We start from the raw sequence: 19180 nt of genomic DNA on the forward strand, positions 1-19180 counted from the left end.
GAGACGTGGATACCTGGTGGCTGGCTAAGCTCTTTGACTCATTTCCACAAAGCAGCCATCCATCAGATGTGCTTCAAATTTGTGTTTTAGCAAAATTACACATTACTATTTTGAATCTTTTAGAATTACAAATAGTGTTAAATCCTCAAATACTAATATGCCAATACAAAACATGTTCTGAGGATGCTAAATGGGAAGTGAGGTTCCCTTATCTAGTTAACTATGCATTAAAAAAAATAGAAAGAAAACAGGTTGTTTATTTCAGGACTCCTCAGAGCATTTAATATGTTATATTAGCCTATCTTGTGGTTTTCTTAAAGATCAATAAAATTTGTAGCCAAACTTAATTTGATTTTGAGAATAGTTATTTTAGCAAATGGTTAACCACTGGATTTTGTAGAATAATAATCAACTGCCTTAAAGTTGTATTAATATGCCTCCATTATAAGTAAGATCTTCCTTGAATAAGGCAGAGAGTATAAGAAATTACGTATTTGTCAAATAAGGAAGCTGTCGGTTGAGAAAGGTGTAACATTCACAGCTGATACCTTTCTTAGTTATTGCGGACTTTATGATGCAATACACCAGTTTAACATTGCAGTTACAGATATATTTCTGATGCTACAATTTGGACATAGAATATACTTTTGACTACTACGATTTGTTTAGCTATCTCACAGCCCTGAGCTTTTTTCAGTCATACAAGGTTTATCGTTCTTAGAAATGACTGATAGTTTTGTTGCCAATGAGAAGGAAAACTGAGAATTACTTATTTGGTGTCCTAGTTGCAGGGTTGTGTTCTTTTTAATCTCAACCCATTATACTACTTCCTTCTTAGAGCCTACTCTGATCTTTCCATGAAGACTTAACTGCCCAGTTCATCTTATTCATACAGGTTACCTTAGAACATTTTTGCTTCTTTTTATTATAGCTTCTTGTTTTCATGTGTACCAGTTCACTGTACTGTAGACTTCTTGAAGGTGAGTCTGATCTTTTAATTTGAATTGCTTATGGTGCCAAGTAAGTCCCAATAAAAATTTGCTGAAGGAAGAAAAGAATTCGTGAGACTGAATTAGCTTTAAGGAGACCAAAAAAAAAAAAAAAAAAAATCCTTTGTTAAAGTTTTTGGCCATGTAAAAGACCAAATTCTTGTGACCTAATTGACATATGAGCACCATTATACACACTAGAAATATATTTGCATCTATATCTATTGTCAATGAAATATCAGATTTTTTAAACAGATAAAATAACAAAGTTCGAGTCTTTATTTAAAATTACCTGCACTTACATGATGAATATACTACAAAAATATGGGTTTCAGATTTTTCTGAATTATAAAAGTTTAAAAAGTGGATTCACAAAGTAGTTTTGTCCACATACAGTTTATGTGAATGCATGCTTTTAGAATAATACTTTCCCAAACAACCTGACCTCTTGCCAGTCTGACTTTTATTCATTTTAGGATTGTTACTACCATTTCTTAAAATAGAAATACACATATTTAGTTATTTATATTATTTAATTAAATATCATCATTGTACAACTTTAAAGTAAGAAAAATGTTTTCATTGGAAAATGGTGATAACTTTGTGCTTATGAATGTTGAGAGTTAGTCCTGAGACCCCCTCTGCCCCAAGCTGAACAGCCAGCTGTGCAGGAACCCAGTCCCTACTGGGCCAGCATCAACCCTGACTGCACCAGCTGTCCCAGGACCCAGCCCCACCCAACAGCAGGCCATCACCAGCCCCAGGCCCCCTGAATCCTACAGCCAACTGTACCAGAACTTGGTTTGGCCATCCAGTATTCTGGCACCAGCCACAAGACTACTTGGGCCCTACTGCCAGCTGTGCTGGGACCTTGTCTTGCCTACCAGCAGGTGGGCAGCATCTGCAAGAGGCAAGGCCAAGCAGTCAATCAGGCTTGTGGTCAGCCCCACCTATTAGTACATCCACAGTAGTTGGCCCCATGCTACAGAAGAGCCCACACAAGTCATGCAGGGGAAACCCCTAGAACATACAACTCTGATGACCAGAGGGGAGTGTGTGGCTGAGCCCCATAAGATGTCTTCTACATAAGGCCACTTCTCCAAGATTAGGAAATGTAACTGACCTACAGAATTCATAGAAATAAAAACAGAGAATTAGGCAGAATGAGATGACAGAGGAAAATGTTCCAAGTGAAGGAACATGATAAAACCCCAGAAGAAGAACTAAGCCAAGGGAAGCTAAACAATCTACCTGATAAAGAGTTCAAGGTAATGATTATAAATATGTGCAGGAGAACAATGGATAACACAGTGAAAAGTTTAACAGAGTTAGAAAATTTAAAGAACCAGAGCTGAAGAGTACAATAACTGAGATAAACAAACAAACAAAAAATCACACTAAGAAGAATAGAGTAGATTAAGTAAGAGAGAAGAACAGATCAGTAAACTGGAAGACGGAGTAGTGGAAATCATTCAAACTGAGCAGAAAAACGGTAAAAAGAATTAAAACAGAAACAAAACTGAGGATAGTTTAAGAGAATTCTTGGTCAACATCAACATCTAATAACATTATAGGGACCCTGGAAGGAGAAAAGTGAGAGAAAGGGGCAGAGAACTTATTTCAGTAAATAATAGCTGAAAACTTCCGTAACCTGAGAAAAGAAACAGTATTCAGGTCCAGGAAGCACAAAATGTCAAACAGGATCAACTCAAAGAGGACTACAAGACACATTGTAATTAAAGTGGCAAAAGTTAAGAATAAAGAGAGACTCCTAAATGCAGCAAGGGAAAAGCAACTACTTACGTTAAAGGGAACTCCCATAAAGCTATCAACTGATTTTTCAGTGGAAACTTTACAGACCAGAAGGGTGTAGCATGATATATTTAGAATAATGAAAGGGAAAAACCTACAACCAAGAATAATGTACCTGGCAGAGCTATCATTCAGATCTGGAGGAACAATAAAGAGTTTTATAGATAAGTAACAGCTAAAAGAGTTCAACACCATTAACCAGGCATTAACAGAAAATGTTAAAGGATCTTTATTAGTGAAAAGAAAAGATCACACTAGAAATATGAAAATTATGAAAGGAAAAAAATCTCATTGGTAAAGGCAAATATGCAATAAAGGTAGTATATCAACCACTCATAAAGTTAGTAGGAAGGTTAAAAGACAAAAGTAGGAAAACCATCTATATCCACAATAAGTAGTTAAGGGGTACATGAAACTAAAAAATTTAAAATATGATGTCATAACATTAAACATGGTGAGGGGAATAAAAATGCAGGGTTGTTAGAATGAGTTTGAACTTAAGAGATCATCAGCTTAAAATAATCATGTATATATACATAGTTTGTTATAGAAAACCCTTATGGTAACCACAAACCAAAAATTTATAATAAATACATGTGAAAAAGGGAGGGAATCCCAAACTTAATCCTAAAGATAGTCATCAAATCACAAGGGAAGACAGCAAATGAAGAAGAAAACAACAGCAACAACAACAACAAAAAAACCCAAATAATTAACAAAATGGCAATAAGATATACTTACCAATAATTACTTTAAATGTAAATGGACTAAATACTCCAATCAAAAGACATAGAGTGGGTGAATGGATTTTAAAAAAAACCACAAAAACTAAAAAATGAGACCCATATATATGCTGCCAACAAGAGACTCATTTAAGATGTAAAGACACACTGAAAGTATGGGTATGGACAAAGGTATTTCATGGAAATGGAAATGAAAACAAAGCTGTGGTAGCAATACTCACATTAGTCAAAATAGATTTTAAAACAAAGACTGACAAGAGACAAAAAGGACATTACATAAGGATAAATGGATCAGTCCAACAAGAACATAGCACAGTTACAAATTGTGTAACCAATATAGATGCACCTAAATTGATAAAGCAAATATTAGCAAAATAAAGGGAGAAATTGACAGTAACAATAATAGTAGGGGACTTTTAACACCGCCACTTACATCAATGGACAGATCATCCAGACAAAATTAATAAAGAAACATTGGCCTTAAATAACACAGTAGACCAGGTGGGATATATATATATCTATATATAGATATAGATAGAGATACAGATATAGATATATAGATATAGAAACAGAGGTATATATCTATATCTATGTTAGTATATTATCTGTCTACCGACCTACCTACCTACCTATATATAAATCATTCGACCCAAAAGCAGCAGAATAAACATTACTTTCAGTGCACATGGAACATTCTCCAGGATATAGCACATGTTAAGCCACAAAACAAGCCTCAATAAATTTTAAGAATTATATGAAGCGTTTTTTCCAACCAGTGGTATGAGACTATAAATCAACTGCAAGAAAAAAAGCCTGCAAAAAACACAAACATATGGAAGATAAACAGTATGCTACTAAACAACCACTGGGTCACTGAAGAAATCAAAGGGGAAATTAAAAATTGCCTCGAGACAAATGAAATGGAAACACAACAATTCAAAATCTATGGGACACCCCAAAAGCAGTTCTAAGAAGGAATTTTATAATGATACAAGACTACCTCAGGAAACAGGAAAAAAAATCTAATCTCAAACAAACTTACATCTCAAGGAACTAGAAAAAGAACAACAAACAAGACCCAAAGTTAGTAGAAGGAAAGAAATCCTAAAGATCAGAACAGAAATAAATGAAATCAAGACTGAAAAACAATAGAAAAGATCAAGGAAACTAAGAGCTGGTTTTGAAAAGATAAACAAAATTGATAAACCTTTAGCAAGACTCATCAAGTTAAAAAGGAGAGGGCCCAAGTAAACAAAATCAGAAATGAAAAAGAAGTTATAGCTGATACCACAGGAATACAATGGATCAAAAGAAATTACTATGAACAGTGATAACAACAATAAAATGGACAGTCTAGAAGCACTGGGTAAATTTCTAGAAGTGTCTTATCTTCCAGGACTGAATCAGGAAGAATAAAGAGACCTGTAGTGAAATTGAATTAATAATCAGAAAACTCTACCAACAAACAGAAGCCCATGACCAGTTGCCTTCACAGATGAAGTCTACCAAACATTTAAAGAAGAATTAACACCTACCCTTCTCAAACTATTGCATAAAATTGTAGAGGAAGGAACACTTTTGAACTCATTCTATGAGGCCACCATTACCTTGATTCCATAACCACTGAGAGATACCACACACACACACACACACACAAATTACAGGCCTATATCACTGATGAACATAGATGTAAAAATCTTCAAGAAAATATTAAATCGAATTCAACAACACAGTAAAAGGCTTATATACCATGATTGAGTGGGATTTATCACAGGAATGCAAAGATGGTTCAGTTATCTGCAAATCAAGTAATATATCCAATAGTAACAAATTGAACAATAAAAATTACATGATCATTTACATAGGTGCATAAAAAAACCTTTTGACAAAATTCAACTTCTGTTAATTTTAAAAACTCTCAACAAAGTGGGTACAGAGGGAACATACCTCAACATAATAAAAGCCATATGTGACAAGCCACAGCTAACATCACACTCAACAGTGAAAAGCTGAAAGCATTTTTTTTTTCTAAGATCAGGAAATGATCTTAGAAAAGACAAAAAGACAAGGATGCTAACCCTCACCACTTTTATTCAACATAGTATTGGAAATTCTCGCCACAGCAATCAGACAAGAAAAGGAAATAAAAAGAGTCTATATTGAAAAGGAAGAAATAAAATTATCATAGTTTGCAGATGACATGATACTGTCTTGCAAATTGTAAAGATGCCACCAAAAATCTATTAGAACTTATCAATGAACTTAGTAAAGCTCCAGTTTACAAAATTAATATACAGAAATCTGTTGTGTTTATACACCAACAACAAACTACCAGAGAAATTAAAAAAAAATCACATTTACAATTGCATCAAAAAGAATGAAACGTAGTAAATCTAACCAAGAAGATAAAGATCTGTACTTAGAAAATTATAAGACATTGATGAAAGAAATTGAAGAAGACACAAATGGAAAGATGTACTGTGCTCATGGATTGAATAATTAATATTCTTAAAATGATCATATTCTCCAGAGCAGTTCAGATTCAGTGCATTCCCTATCAAAATACCAATGACATTTTTTATAGAAGTAGAGCAAATAATTCTAAAATATGTATGGAAATGGAAAAGACCTCAAATAGCCAAAACAATCTTAAAAATGAAGAACAAAGCTGGAGATATCACACTCCCTGAATTCAAATTATGCTTCAAAGCTACAGTCATCAAAACAGTGTGGTACTGGAACAAAACAAGACATACAGATCAATGGAACAGAATAGAGAAGCCCAGAAATGAACTCACACTTACATAGTCAATTAATTTTTTACAAAGGAGGCAAGAATATAAACTGGAGAAAAGACAGCCTCTTCAATAAATGGTTTTGGGAATACTGAACTGCCATATACAGAAGAATCAAACTGGACTAGTTTCTCATATGACATGCAAAAATATACTCAAATAGATTAAAGACTTACACATAAGGCCTGAAACCATAAAACTCCTAGAAGAAAACATAGGCATGCTCTTTGATGTTGGTCTTAGCAAATTTTTTTCAGACTAGTCTCCTCAGGCAAGAGAAGCAAAAGCAGAGATAAATAGATGGGACTGCATCAAACTAAATAGCTTTTGCACAGTGAAGGAAGCTGTCAACAAAACGCAAAGCTAGCCTACAAATGGAAGAATGTATTTGCAAACATCATATACAAAACATACAAAGAATTCATACAACTCAACATCAAAAAAACATCCTGAATAAAATATAAGCAGAGGATCTGAATAGACATTTTTTCCAAGGAAGACATCCAGATGGCCAACAGACACATGAAAATATGCTCAACATCACTAATTATCAGGAAATTGCAAATCAAAATTGTGATGAAATATCACCTCACATCTGTCAGAATGACTGTTATCAAAAAGACAACAATTAAGTGTTGCTGAGAATATGGAGAAAAGGATACTCTTATACTCTCATGCACTGTTGTTGGGAATGTAAGTTGGTATAACTACTATGGAAAAAAATATGGAGATTCCTCAAAAAATTAAAAATAGAATTACCATACAATCCAGCAATTCCACTTCTAGGTATTTTTCTGAAGAATAAAAAACACTAATTTGAAAAGATATGTACACTCTTACGTTCATTCCAGCATTATTTACAGTATCTGGGATATGGAAGGATTATAAATGTTCATCAGTAGATGAGTGGATAAAGATGTGATTTACAGAATCAATAGAATATTACTCAACCATAAAAGAGAATGAAGCCTTGTCATTTGTGACAATATGGGTGGACTTCGTTGGTATTATGATAACTGAAATCAGTCAGACAGAGAAAGATAAATACCTAGAAAATTAAACAGACAATACAAGAAAGAAACAGACTCATAGATACAGAGAAGAAACTGGTGGTTGCTGGAGGAGGGGCATGTGAGGGTTTGGGCAAAAAAAGTGAAATGGATTGATAAGTACAGACTTCCAGTTAGAAAATAAATGAGTGATGGGGATGAAATACATAGCTTGGGGAATATAGTCAAAAATATTGTGGTAACTGGTGAAAGATGGTAACTTGACTTATCTTGATTATTTTGTAGCATATAGAAATACTGGACCAGTGTGTTGTGCTCATGGAACTAACATAGTGTTGTAGGTGAAATATACTTCAGTGAAAAAGAAATATAAAGAACTCATACAACTCAATTAAGAAAAAAAAAAAAAAAACCTTAGTGAAAACTGGGCAGGGAGCTGAATAGATATCTTTTCCAAAGACATATGGATGGCTAACAGACACATGGAAAGGTGCTCAACATTACTAATCCAGTTTTTCCACTTCTGGGTTATCCAAAGACTACAAAAACAGTAATTTGAAAAGATATTGTACCCCTTGGTTCATCATGGCATCATTCACCATATCCAAGACATGGAAACAGCCTAAGTGCCCATCAATGGATGAATGAGTAGACAAGATGTGGTATGTATATACAATGACATACTACTCAGCCATGCAAAAGAATGAAATCTTGCCATTTCTGACAATATGGGTGGACCTTGAGGGTGCTACGGTAGGTGAAATAAATCAGATGGAGAAAGGTAAATAGTGTATAGATTTAATTCCTATGTGGAATATAAAATAAACAAACACTTCCCCTCCCCAAATAAATGAACAAACCAAACCCCCAAAAAAACAAACATGTAGATGTAGAGGACAGATTCGTAGTTACCAGAGAGGAAGGAACAGGTGGGATCAACTTACAGTGGCAGATGGAAGCTAAATTTTTGGCAGTGGGCATGCTGTAGGGTATACAGAAGTAGGAATATAATGTATGCATGAAACATGTAATGTTATAAATCAGTGTTACTGCAGTTTTTTAAAATTGAGATTTTATTATTCTGTAACAGTTTCTAATTTAAGTATGCCAGATATTAAACAATGTTTTATTGCTCTTTTAAAATTAAAAGTCATATCAAGGCTTCTTTATGATTAGATTAATGAAGATATAACTATTACATGCGTCATGTGTTGTTTCTGGGTAGTCCACACACATGGATACATGAGAATGAATAAACTGATATATAAATATAAAATCATGAGTATATCCTGAAAGTTCTATTTCTAGATGCCATTTTATATAAGGGACTTGAGCATCTGTGGGTTTTGGTTTCTGCAGATGTCCTAGAATCAATCCCCCTCAGATACTGAGGGACAGTGACTACTGAAGAGAATAAAGTAGGGAAATCTATCTTTTGAAATATAAGTTGGCCATGATTGATTCTTAAATGAAAAGATTTGCAGAAACTTTTATATATATGAGTCTGTTTTTATCAAATAAGTGTTTCCTTCTGAATTCCACCACAATTTATGTGTTTGTGTACTACAGGGATATACCTAACACTGTTAGAAGCCTGGAATCAAGGTGTGTGCTGAGGGTCTGGGGGAGAATCAATTAACTTGCCTATTCTAGCTTTCTGGTGGTTGCTGTCATTCCTTGGCTTGACCTCATCACTCCAGTTTGTGCGTCCAAATGTGTCTCTTTCCTTAGTGTGTCTGTCTCAAAACTCCCTCTGCCTTTCTCTTATATGAACACATGTCATTGGATTTAGGGTCCACATGGATAATCATTTCAAGATCTTTAATTTAATTATGTGTGACTTAATTATAAGACCATTTTTTCCAAATAGAGTAACATTCACTGGTCCCAGAGATTGACATGAACATATCTTTTGGGATACCACCATTCAGCCAAGAGATATGGGAATACATTTAAATTGTCTTCCAAGCTGAAAAAATTAAACTTTTAAATTTATTTTCAGCATTTCAGTTTCAAAAATTTAAGCAGCACCAAGCTTTTTATATTTAAGATGCATTAAAAAATGAAAATTAGAAATATTAATTGATATTTATTAACTAAGATATATACATATGTGGCTGTTTCACCTGGCAAAAAGTTCATTTATATTTGCTTACTTAACTTAGCATATTTAAGTGATTGCTGCTTTTGGTTTTAGGCCTCTTCCATTTTCATTTCATTTTAATTTTTGGAGAATTATGCTGTTAAGTGGTAAGATATATGGCTACATATACTGGATACAAATAGGTATTTGCCATAATTGCCTATGATAATTGAAGTAGTAGATTTTCATTTTCAAAGTTTTGGATAAATGGTATTAGTTTAAATAAATTATGAGTAAATTATAAAATGTCTAATTTTAAAATAGATACTACAATTGTAATTTCTTGTGCTATAGAATTTTAAACTTATTACTTACTGACTGTATATTGACATTGTTTTAAATTTTAACATAAATGACAGATTGGGCAAAAGTGATGGCAGTGCATTTTGCATTGAAAATTCTGTTTGAGGCAGAAATAGTTGCACAATCTCATGGAATAACATTGTTAAAAACTGTATAGTCATCCATATATGCAAAATTGGAAGATTTCAATAAATAATAAAAATCTTTTCATCTTGCTAGCACCTTCCTTCTGTTCTCAGTGAGCTCCATATGAGTAGCATGTTGGAAATAATGTAATGTAGGCTTTCTAATAAAGAAATATGCACACCTTTGACTATTAGTTGTAGCCTTTGAGGAAATTCCCTTTATTGATTGACAAATACCATTCTTTTCCTGTCTTCTAATGACCTAGAAGACTTTATAAAAAATTTGAACTATACGTAATTTACAATATTGTGTTAGTTTCAGAAGAAGACATTTTTAAGGATCATTATGTTTTGAAAATATTTTCCATAATAAACACAAAATGTACAGTGTTTAAGAAGAAAGAAAACTAGTATTTATTTAGCATCTACTTTGTACCATGCATATGCTAGGTGTTTCATTTATTCCTAGATCAACTCTATAGATCAGTATTTCCATAGAACAACCAAATAGACCTTTTTTTTTTTTTTCTTTCTTTTATTTTAATAGGGGAGGAAAGTGAAGCATAGAAAGATTGAATACATTGCTTTGGATCCCACGTGTATTAAAGAGAGAGGCTGAGACTTACATCTAGTTCTGTCTCACTAAAAAGTACAGATGAGATGACAGTCTTTCTAAGCTATTCATAAAATGCCTTCTTATTTTTGTTATCATATAGCTTACATTTTAAAATAACATTTCTCATGCGAACTTAACTAAGTATGAGGTCTCCTGGGGTTAATCCTGGGAGGCTTTTGGCATGGCAAATAGTCATGCTGCTGTATTGCAGTAGTCCATGCACAAGGCATCAGTCCTGACTGAAGTGAGTCTTTCTAGCTGATGTATGGTTTTATAGCTATCACCTTTGTGCTGAAGAAAAGATGACAGAAATATCAGATAACTCAATATTTAAAGTATGAGTTTTTAAAAATAACTTCAGCTCTCTTTCAGAATTCAAGTATGAAAATGTTGAATTAGAGGAAGGACATAAATTGTAACCTCCAATGAAAGTAAAAATATCCAGGTGTTCATTTTATACTTTAAAAGTTATGTGAAGGCTTGGTTTACAAAAATGAGTAATAACATTCTTGCACTGCCACTATTCTTTGTAGTATATCAGTTATAGAATTTCAGAACAATTACTTATAAATTTTTACTTTCATAGCTGTTATAATAGTTATTTAATACCAAATAAGCATTCCAGGGCTAATGTCTTCATCAGTTGGTTTATGTATGGGAAAAGTATCTTAAATATCTGAAAATGGATAATAAAAAATAGAAGCTTGTAATTTATTGTCATCTGTCTTCTTATAGTTATTAAAATTGTCATGCTTATTTATTTTGATGTCAGAGAAAAGCAACTGTTGAATTAATGTTGAAAATACTCATTTAAACTATTCCACAGCAAAAAAAAAGCATTAATCTCTAATAATTTATGCATACTTTTAATAAGTCTTTATTTCCAAAGGATGAACATAGGAGAGAATAGGAGAGAAAATTATCTTCTGATATACTTCGATTTTTTTTTCATACGAGGAGATAGCTCTTGAATGCCTCCTAAATGAGTTTTTTTTTTTAAATCCTGAGTGATCTTTATAGCAAACACAAATTCTAGAATTATAAGTTTATTTTATTTTTGATGCATCTGGTCTCTACCAAAAAAAGAAAAAAATGCTAGAAACCTTTATTTTAAAGCCAGTTTAAGTATATCTTTGGAGTCTTTGCTTCCAATAATAGGATGATAACATTGTACTTGTGAAGCAATGTTGTCATCTAGTGGTGTTTTCAAGTAGTACACCTCAGAATTAGCTCTAATACATCTTCAGTTTAAAGGAAATGCCTAACAAGCCTAGCTTTCAATTTTTCAGAATTTAAACACTTTAAAATACTTTACATTATATATGCTTTATAAGGGATTATCCCTCTACCTTTTTCTGATTTCCATATTTTTATGTCTAATATTGGGCCCCAAATTTCTGTCTGGCCACTGAAATGTTGAAGTTTGAGTAGTACGGTGGTTAATCATGACGTATATATCAAGGCACATCACATCATACCTATAGAAGTTATTTGTTTAGGAAAAAAGATCCTTCTAGAGTGCTAACTAGATGTTTTTAAACTTATTGCATATTCATCCTTTCAGTTTTTGTGCAGGTTAATTTTATGAAGCATTTGCACTAAAATGTTAAGGTTTTAGTGATGATTTCTTTGATTTTGGTGTTTTTATTTTTGTGATGTAAAAATTTGAATAGTTAGTGTAGAAGAAATTAAGATAGATTTTCTGGTGTATGGAAAAAATTTAATATCATAGGTTAGGTACATGGTGGAAGTAATATATGTTTGTGCATGCAAAGAAATCCTAAAAACTAAAAACTGGAAAAGTGATGCATTTTTAGAGATAGTTTATATTTGAATAAAATAAATCTTGTATTGAAAATAGTTTGCTATATGGATTAAGATCAACACTAATTGCTTGTTACTTAGAGGTACTTTAAATAATACATATTTTTGTCTGAACCACTTATAAATAAATCATAGAGAAAATTAAATTTTAAGCTAGTGTTGATTCAAGTCCTTATTGTACTTGTTGGGATAAGGATTATGGTATTCATTTTGGCCTAAGGTGGCCAGTTTACCTAAAGAAGGAAAGAAAATGGTAGTAATAGAAGTGGTACTTGTTTTTTTTAGGAAAATGAAATAAAAGACTTCTTTTTTTTATTTTCCGCCATTTGCTGTCATAGGACTCCCTCATTTGAATTACTTCTAGTAGAAATCTGATCCTCCCGCTTGCTATGCTTAAAAAAGATTTAGGTATGGAATCCCACAGATTCATTTCAGCTTACTGTAGTGCACCAGTTTATATTCTGGTTGGTGACTCTGCCTCCCCCTCCCCCAATGTGTTTATAAATCATGTTGAGTATATTGATTTTGTCTGTACTAGTTACTTGAAGCAGATTTTGTGCCCACATTCTTATTAGCTTGTTACCTTAACTAATCTTATTGCTCAGTGTGGTTAAATACTTATTTTCCCAAATTACATTCATACATAGGAATTTATAAGCAGTTTTCTTTTGCCCTAGAGGAGACGATTAGCTCTGACTGGGTATAGCCTATAAGAATAATAGTGAAAACCAGCTTTTCGGCAGGCATGTTACAGTTCACTTACACTGTGGGGATGGAAACAGGAAAGGCAGAATGAGTAGAGAGATCTTTATTTGGATAGTCTTCAAAAATTATTTTTTAATATCTTGGGAATTTGCACCTGGTTGCCAACTTCCATATTTGCTAAGATGAAAGATGTCTTTTAATTAAGTGATTTTAGAAATTTTCTGTTACATTTTATTTATTTTGATGTCAGCTTGAGTAATTGAGAGTTAGTTATCATTATTTTCTTTGTAGCTAAGCAGGGATTCATTTATCAAATTCCTATGTTGGTATTGGATAACATATGTGGGCTAGTAATCTTTATGTGGTAGCAAATAATCACATGTAGATCAGGGACCTGAAAAACCACGAGGCCATCTGATTTGAGTTTTATTTGGAGACACTTAAGACCACCATGTACCAGTCATTGTCCAGATATGTCCTTTATTTTTTGATTGAGTCCCTGTCCATTTAGGAAGAATGTTTTCACTCTTGGTTTTCTCATTGGCATTTTAAAGACTTTTCATGTGTCATCAGCCTAATTGGTATGTACAGGAATAGGTTCAGTCTTAGGTTATCTAAGGAATTCAGGTTTCAGTTTAGACTAGAATGGGCATTCATTGCATGGACAGGTGGAGGTAGGTGGAGGGGATGAATAGTGCAGTTTTTTAGTACTTCTGGCCAGTTAGAGCATTTCTGCCCCTAAAAAATATATATGGTCAGAAAATCTGAGGTAAGGATGAGTTCGGCATATGTGCAGTTTGTGAAATAATTAGGCCAAAGTAAATGATTTGACGCTTTTTAGTTTGGTGTAGACAACTCTGGTAAGAACATTATTTATGTACATAGTTATGTTTGTTGCTCTCCAAGAGTCATATAAAGTGACCTAAAAGACATAGTTGTTTTCCTCTTTTGCTTGGAAAGGATGTCAGCCACGGATATTATATCATTTGAGAGACACTTATGGCACAAGCCAGCATGTCAAAGACAACTTGAAAATGTATAGGAGCAAACAAGCCGGTATCTGAAATAAACTAATAGATTAGTAAGTACAAAATGGGTGTGTCACATGCAGACTGACGCCTGTTTCGTTTGGCTTGTACATTGCTTTACGAAAAACTAAAAGCTAAAAACGAGAGGATCTGACAATAGCTACTGTACCTGTTCTCATGCAGTCAGTCACAGGAGCTGCCCCCTTTAGATGGGCACGTACTGTTCAGTTTGTCTTGGCCCTCCTCGTTGTACATCAGAGCATCACATTCAGTAATTGTTAGACTCAAGGCTTTTACTTTCGGAGGAATAGATCAAAGGAAAATTGGCACTTTTTTCTCTTACAGATAGGGATCCACGTACTGGTAATGGCAGTCAACTGTTTGGATCTAGCAAGTGATAATTGAAACAGTAGTACTTGTTTTAGCACAGTTTTCTGTTACTTGAGATTCTTGAACTGTGGTTTGGGCATGTCTGTTTTATATGCCCCAGGAACTTGAGAACAGGAGGTGAAGACGATTCTGTTAGTGAGACCCTTCTTATTAAATATGTATTCATTATGTGTGATAGGAAACCACCTCTCCCCCAGATTGGTGGATAATAATTAATTTTAAAGCTTTTATTTCTGAGGTAAGAGTTGCTCAGGATTACAAATTCAATGACTCTGAGAAGACAGAATTTTAATATCTTCTATTTATGAAAAGAGGAAATATTTCCTAAAATCTTTTTAAAAAATGAGTATTTATTAAATTGTGATTTTAAAATGGCATTATTTGAAGGTAAAGTTAGGGAGAAATGTAAGTCTATTCTATGCGTGTCATGCAGAAATGTACCCCTTTAGTGACTTGCTTGTCAATAGAATGTATTCAGATGTATTTTTAGTTCAGAATAGTAATGGTTTTATAATGTTACTGTTTTAAAATCTCCGCTAGAGGAGAAAAAAAAAATGTGTGCTTTTGGGGCTGTTTTAGTAAATAAGACCTTTCTGGGGTTGGTTTTTTCCTTTAGGGTCAGTGCCCTTGGAGTTACATGCTCAAAGATGGCACATGGGAACTGATGATAATTCTCTTCCCTTGAGGTCCATCGTGCGGATGTGCACAGGGATCAGATCTGGCATGCCGCTCCAATTTTCAGTTCCTTTCTTTCCCATTGATCACATTAAGGCTGGTAAATTTAATGTTGTTTTGTTCTTTCAGTTACTGTATTACCGTGGTGCATCCTGAAGCCAATTTGAGCATTATACCTTACTTTTATCACTTGTTTTATTCATTGATGATATTAGAGCCTTAAATGTTTACAAAAACAAAAGGATTAATTTGTCATTCCCAAGTAATGGTTAATTTAGATTCAGTTCTGTGAAAATGGTCCAGTATTGATGGAAGAATCACCAAGATGCTACTGGGGAGGCCTCCTGTTTCTTAACAATTACAGGGTAAAGCTGTGAGGCTCAAGTCCTTTTATTTTTTTTAAATATGAAGGGTGAGGAAGGGAGACTTGTAAAACTTGAAATTGATACTGAGCCACATTTTATAATTTCTTATATTTGGGAGGCCTTTTATAGGCATTGTTTGGAAGAAATCACATGGTATTTGATTTATACGTGGATAAAGTCAAATTGGCACCCCTTACATCTTCTGCCTTTAGAATTTTTGTTAGGTTAGATGTACCCTTTTTATATTTTGTATTTATTTATTGTTGTAACAATTTTTGAATTTGTTAGTATAGTTCCCTGATCTTTTACTTTAAAACGAGACCTATTCTTGTTGGATATATTTTGGAGCTCACTGATTGAATTTGTCAGGTTGTGCTTTTTTGTGTGTTTTGGTAAAAGTGTCTAGTTGATTAAGAAATTGACTTGTATAGATGTTGGCTGTTGTTTATGAGAAGAAAATAATATTCCTGATATTAGCATTAGTTGTTGATAAATAAAAATAGTATGTTGTAAAGAAAAGACTGCAGAACTGGGAATCAGGAGGCATTTTTGTTTTACCTTTGCATAGCTTAAGTTTGCAGGTTGGAGCAAATTTGGGTTAACATCTTTGGGCACTCTTTTCTTTTGCAAAATTGAAGGGTAAACTTTGATTATTTTTAAAGTTCATTTTCAGTTCATCTGACACCCTATAATCTTTTAATTTTAAAGAGTTACCTTTCTAGAAAACAAAGTATTTTATTAGTTGTTGCATATTATTTCCCTACTGTGTAGGAATTTTGAAAGTTTTGTTTTTGTAGTTAATCAGCGTTTAACTGCTTCTGCGTACTGTTGCTTCCTAAAATTGGCCTCAACCTATTCTGACCTCCCATTCCTTCCCCATTTTCCAATTAGAATATTCCAGGTTATTACCTCTAAAAAGTCTTTTTGCTCATACTATTCCCTTTCTATGTACTCATTTCCATTCCCCAGCCACTTTGAGCCCCGATAATATACTGTTTATAGTTATTTTGGCCTTGTGTGATAGCTGTTTACTTATTGTGTTATTCTTTATGTGAGACTGTAAACTCCTTGAAGGAAGATATTTATTTTTCATCATTTTACTAATCTTATTACTGATTTCACATAATGCTTTTCACATAAATAGGGGGTTAATTAGTTAGTATTTGTAGACTGAATTTGTAAGATAATTAATGCCAGATACAGTCAGTGGCTATGAATGGTGAAAAGTTTTCAGGGTAATAAGTAAATTAACGTAGTCATTTTGAATTAAAGCAGTGTTTTAACCATCTGTGCTGACGGCAGACATTTGTATTCCACGGTCACTATGGAGTGTTTATTCCGGCCTCCCATCCATTCATTCTTACTGGCATGGATGAATTGGTAGAGATGACATTTTCCCCCCTTTGGGTTCAATAATCTTTTTACTCTTGAATTAATTATTGTCTGCTACAGATGTACGGTTGGTTTGGACTCAATAAAACAGCAAAAGGCAATAAGACAATGAGTAAAAAAACTGAAAAGAGGCAGGAAAATTAAATGATATAAGGAAAAAGTTGCCTGTCTTTGTACCACTTGGGGCCAATAGTATTTACTGAAGGATTCTTCGGAACATTATCTTAGCGAGAGGGGGCTTGAGAAGATAATGTGAGAAACTAGCCCAGAGGAAAGTTTTGTTGGACTAAATTTAAAACTATGTTGTTTTCAGCTCTATCTTTCAGCACATCTCATTTTCTAAGTAAAAGTTTACTGTATTACCAAATAATTAAGTTGGATATTGTATTTGTATAATAGTAAAGTGTAGCTCATTCATTCCTTAAGAAGTATATTGATGTTTAAATAGCTTTTCTCAGAAAGCATATGGCTACTTTTTTTTTTTTAACACAATATCCCTTTAAAGATGTGAAAGAGGAAAAATATGCATTGTCCATCCAGCTCTCTCAGAGATAGTAAATAAACAGGGAGTATCCAGGACTCTTTCCCTTGTATTTGTAGTAGAAGCATTTTATAGTAGAGAACAAAACTGTGTGTAGACTGAAGATAATTTTGGTTAACTTTGATTTTAGAAAATATTAAGCCCTTTATTTTATTTTAACAGGTATCTTTCAGATGAAGGCATTGAAGCTTGCACAAGTTCTCCTGACAAAGTCAATATAAATGACATCATCCTGATTGCTCTCAATGTAGGTTTTATTTATTAACTTATAAACATGTTTAACCTGGAAGCTATATTCATTAAAAACATCTAATAGAGTAAACTGGATTTTATGATGAGTAAAGTGGAGAACATCTTTCATTTTTATTGTCCATTTTAAGTTGCAGTGATATTTATTGAATTTGGTAATCTCACAGCAGCCAATTATTAGAAATATGTATTTCTTTAACATCTATTATACAGAATCCAGTGAAAAAGGAAAAAATTGCAATTAAAAACTTTTTTTCACCTAGTGATCAATAGAATTTCATTACATTTACAATAGCTGTATAATAGCAGTAAAAACTGATCATATTTATTAAAACAAATTGCCATTTAATTTACATAGAAACTCTAGCTAGCTTATAGCTTCTTGACAGTTGTATTTGTTATTTCAAAGTAACTTTTCCTGTTGATAAATGTAGTATATATTGTAGAATACAAATACTTCAGAAAATACAGAAAAGTAAAACAAGAAAACCAAAGTTACTTACAATTACTGTTAATGTTTTAGTGTATGTTGCTTTCCAAGCTCTTTCCCTCTTCTCATCTGTATAGCTGTATCTTTTCCATAATTGAGATTGGCTTTTGGATTTTTATGAAGAATTATGAAAATTGTTTGATGTATAGATGTAAGTAAATGAATATTCTTTTTTCAATCTTGCAGTTACCCCAGTGAGAGTTCTTTTCATATCACCTTTACAATCACAATGTATAATTAATCAAATTTATATATTATGATACATAATCAGTGAAATTCACAAGAGAGTTACTGTGTGACAAATCTATTATATCACATCAAAATAGGTATAGCATAAAGCAGAAATAGTGGCTTCTGATAACATGTAAAATATAAGTATATAACTATATAGCTTTCTTTTCAAATTACTTAAATTTATATAATTAAACTTGGGTTTAAACAGATAAAATTTATATTTTGAAATGTCATTTTTTTAGCTGTTTTGAAATTTTATTCAATAAGACTAACAAGTTCATTTTTTTTTGCTTCTCAGCTAAGTATTTAGGTTTTTAATAAACAAAAGACTATAAAAATTTTAAAGTAAGCACTAGTTAGAAATTATACATGTTATTTATGACTACAAATAGGAATATTTGCTAGATATTTTAACTTTCTTTGACTTGCACCCAAATTAGTGAAATTTATTTTTAAGAAAGTGTTACAAAGAGCCCTAGTTTATTTCTTTGTCAATTAAAAAAAAAAGTCCTAAAGGTGATAGGAAAGAGGCTTTGTGACAATCTTCTGTTCTTTATTTTTCTTATTTATATACCTTATATACCCCTTATTTCTCTTATTTATATACCTAGGTAAATAGCATTGAGCTATCTATAATTGGATATGGAACTAAATACAATAAATCAAGATGAAGTATTTGTCTTATGCACATAAGAGGTACATGATGATCATTGTCTTAGTGAATTAATTTATCTTTATAATTTTCTCTAAA

The 19180-nt window shown here is 32.8% G+C and overlaps 1 protein-coding gene across 2 annotated transcripts in view; it reads left to right on the top strand.

Annotated features, from left to right (window-relative positions):
- The window catches only part of TDRD3 (tudor domain containing 3), a 151087-nt gene that overhangs the window by 29072 nt on the left and 102835 nt on the right, over positions 1–19180 (top strand). For both annotated transcript variants that reach the window (XM_074378261.1, XM_074378262.1), the window contains exon 2: positions 17619–17703. In XM_074378261.1, the coding sequence (XP_074234362.1) occupies positions 17619–17703 (85 nt within the window). The remainder of the gene's footprint in view (positions 1–17618; positions 17704–19180) is intronic.

Source organism: Camelus bactrianus, chromosome 14 (genome assembly GCF_048773025.1).
Source record: "Camelus bactrianus isolate YW-2024 breed Bactrian camel chromosome 14, ASM4877302v1, whole genome shotgun sequence".
Classification (NCBI taxonomy): domain Eukaryota; kingdom Metazoa; phylum Chordata; class Mammalia; order Artiodactyla; family Camelidae; genus Camelus; species Camelus bactrianus.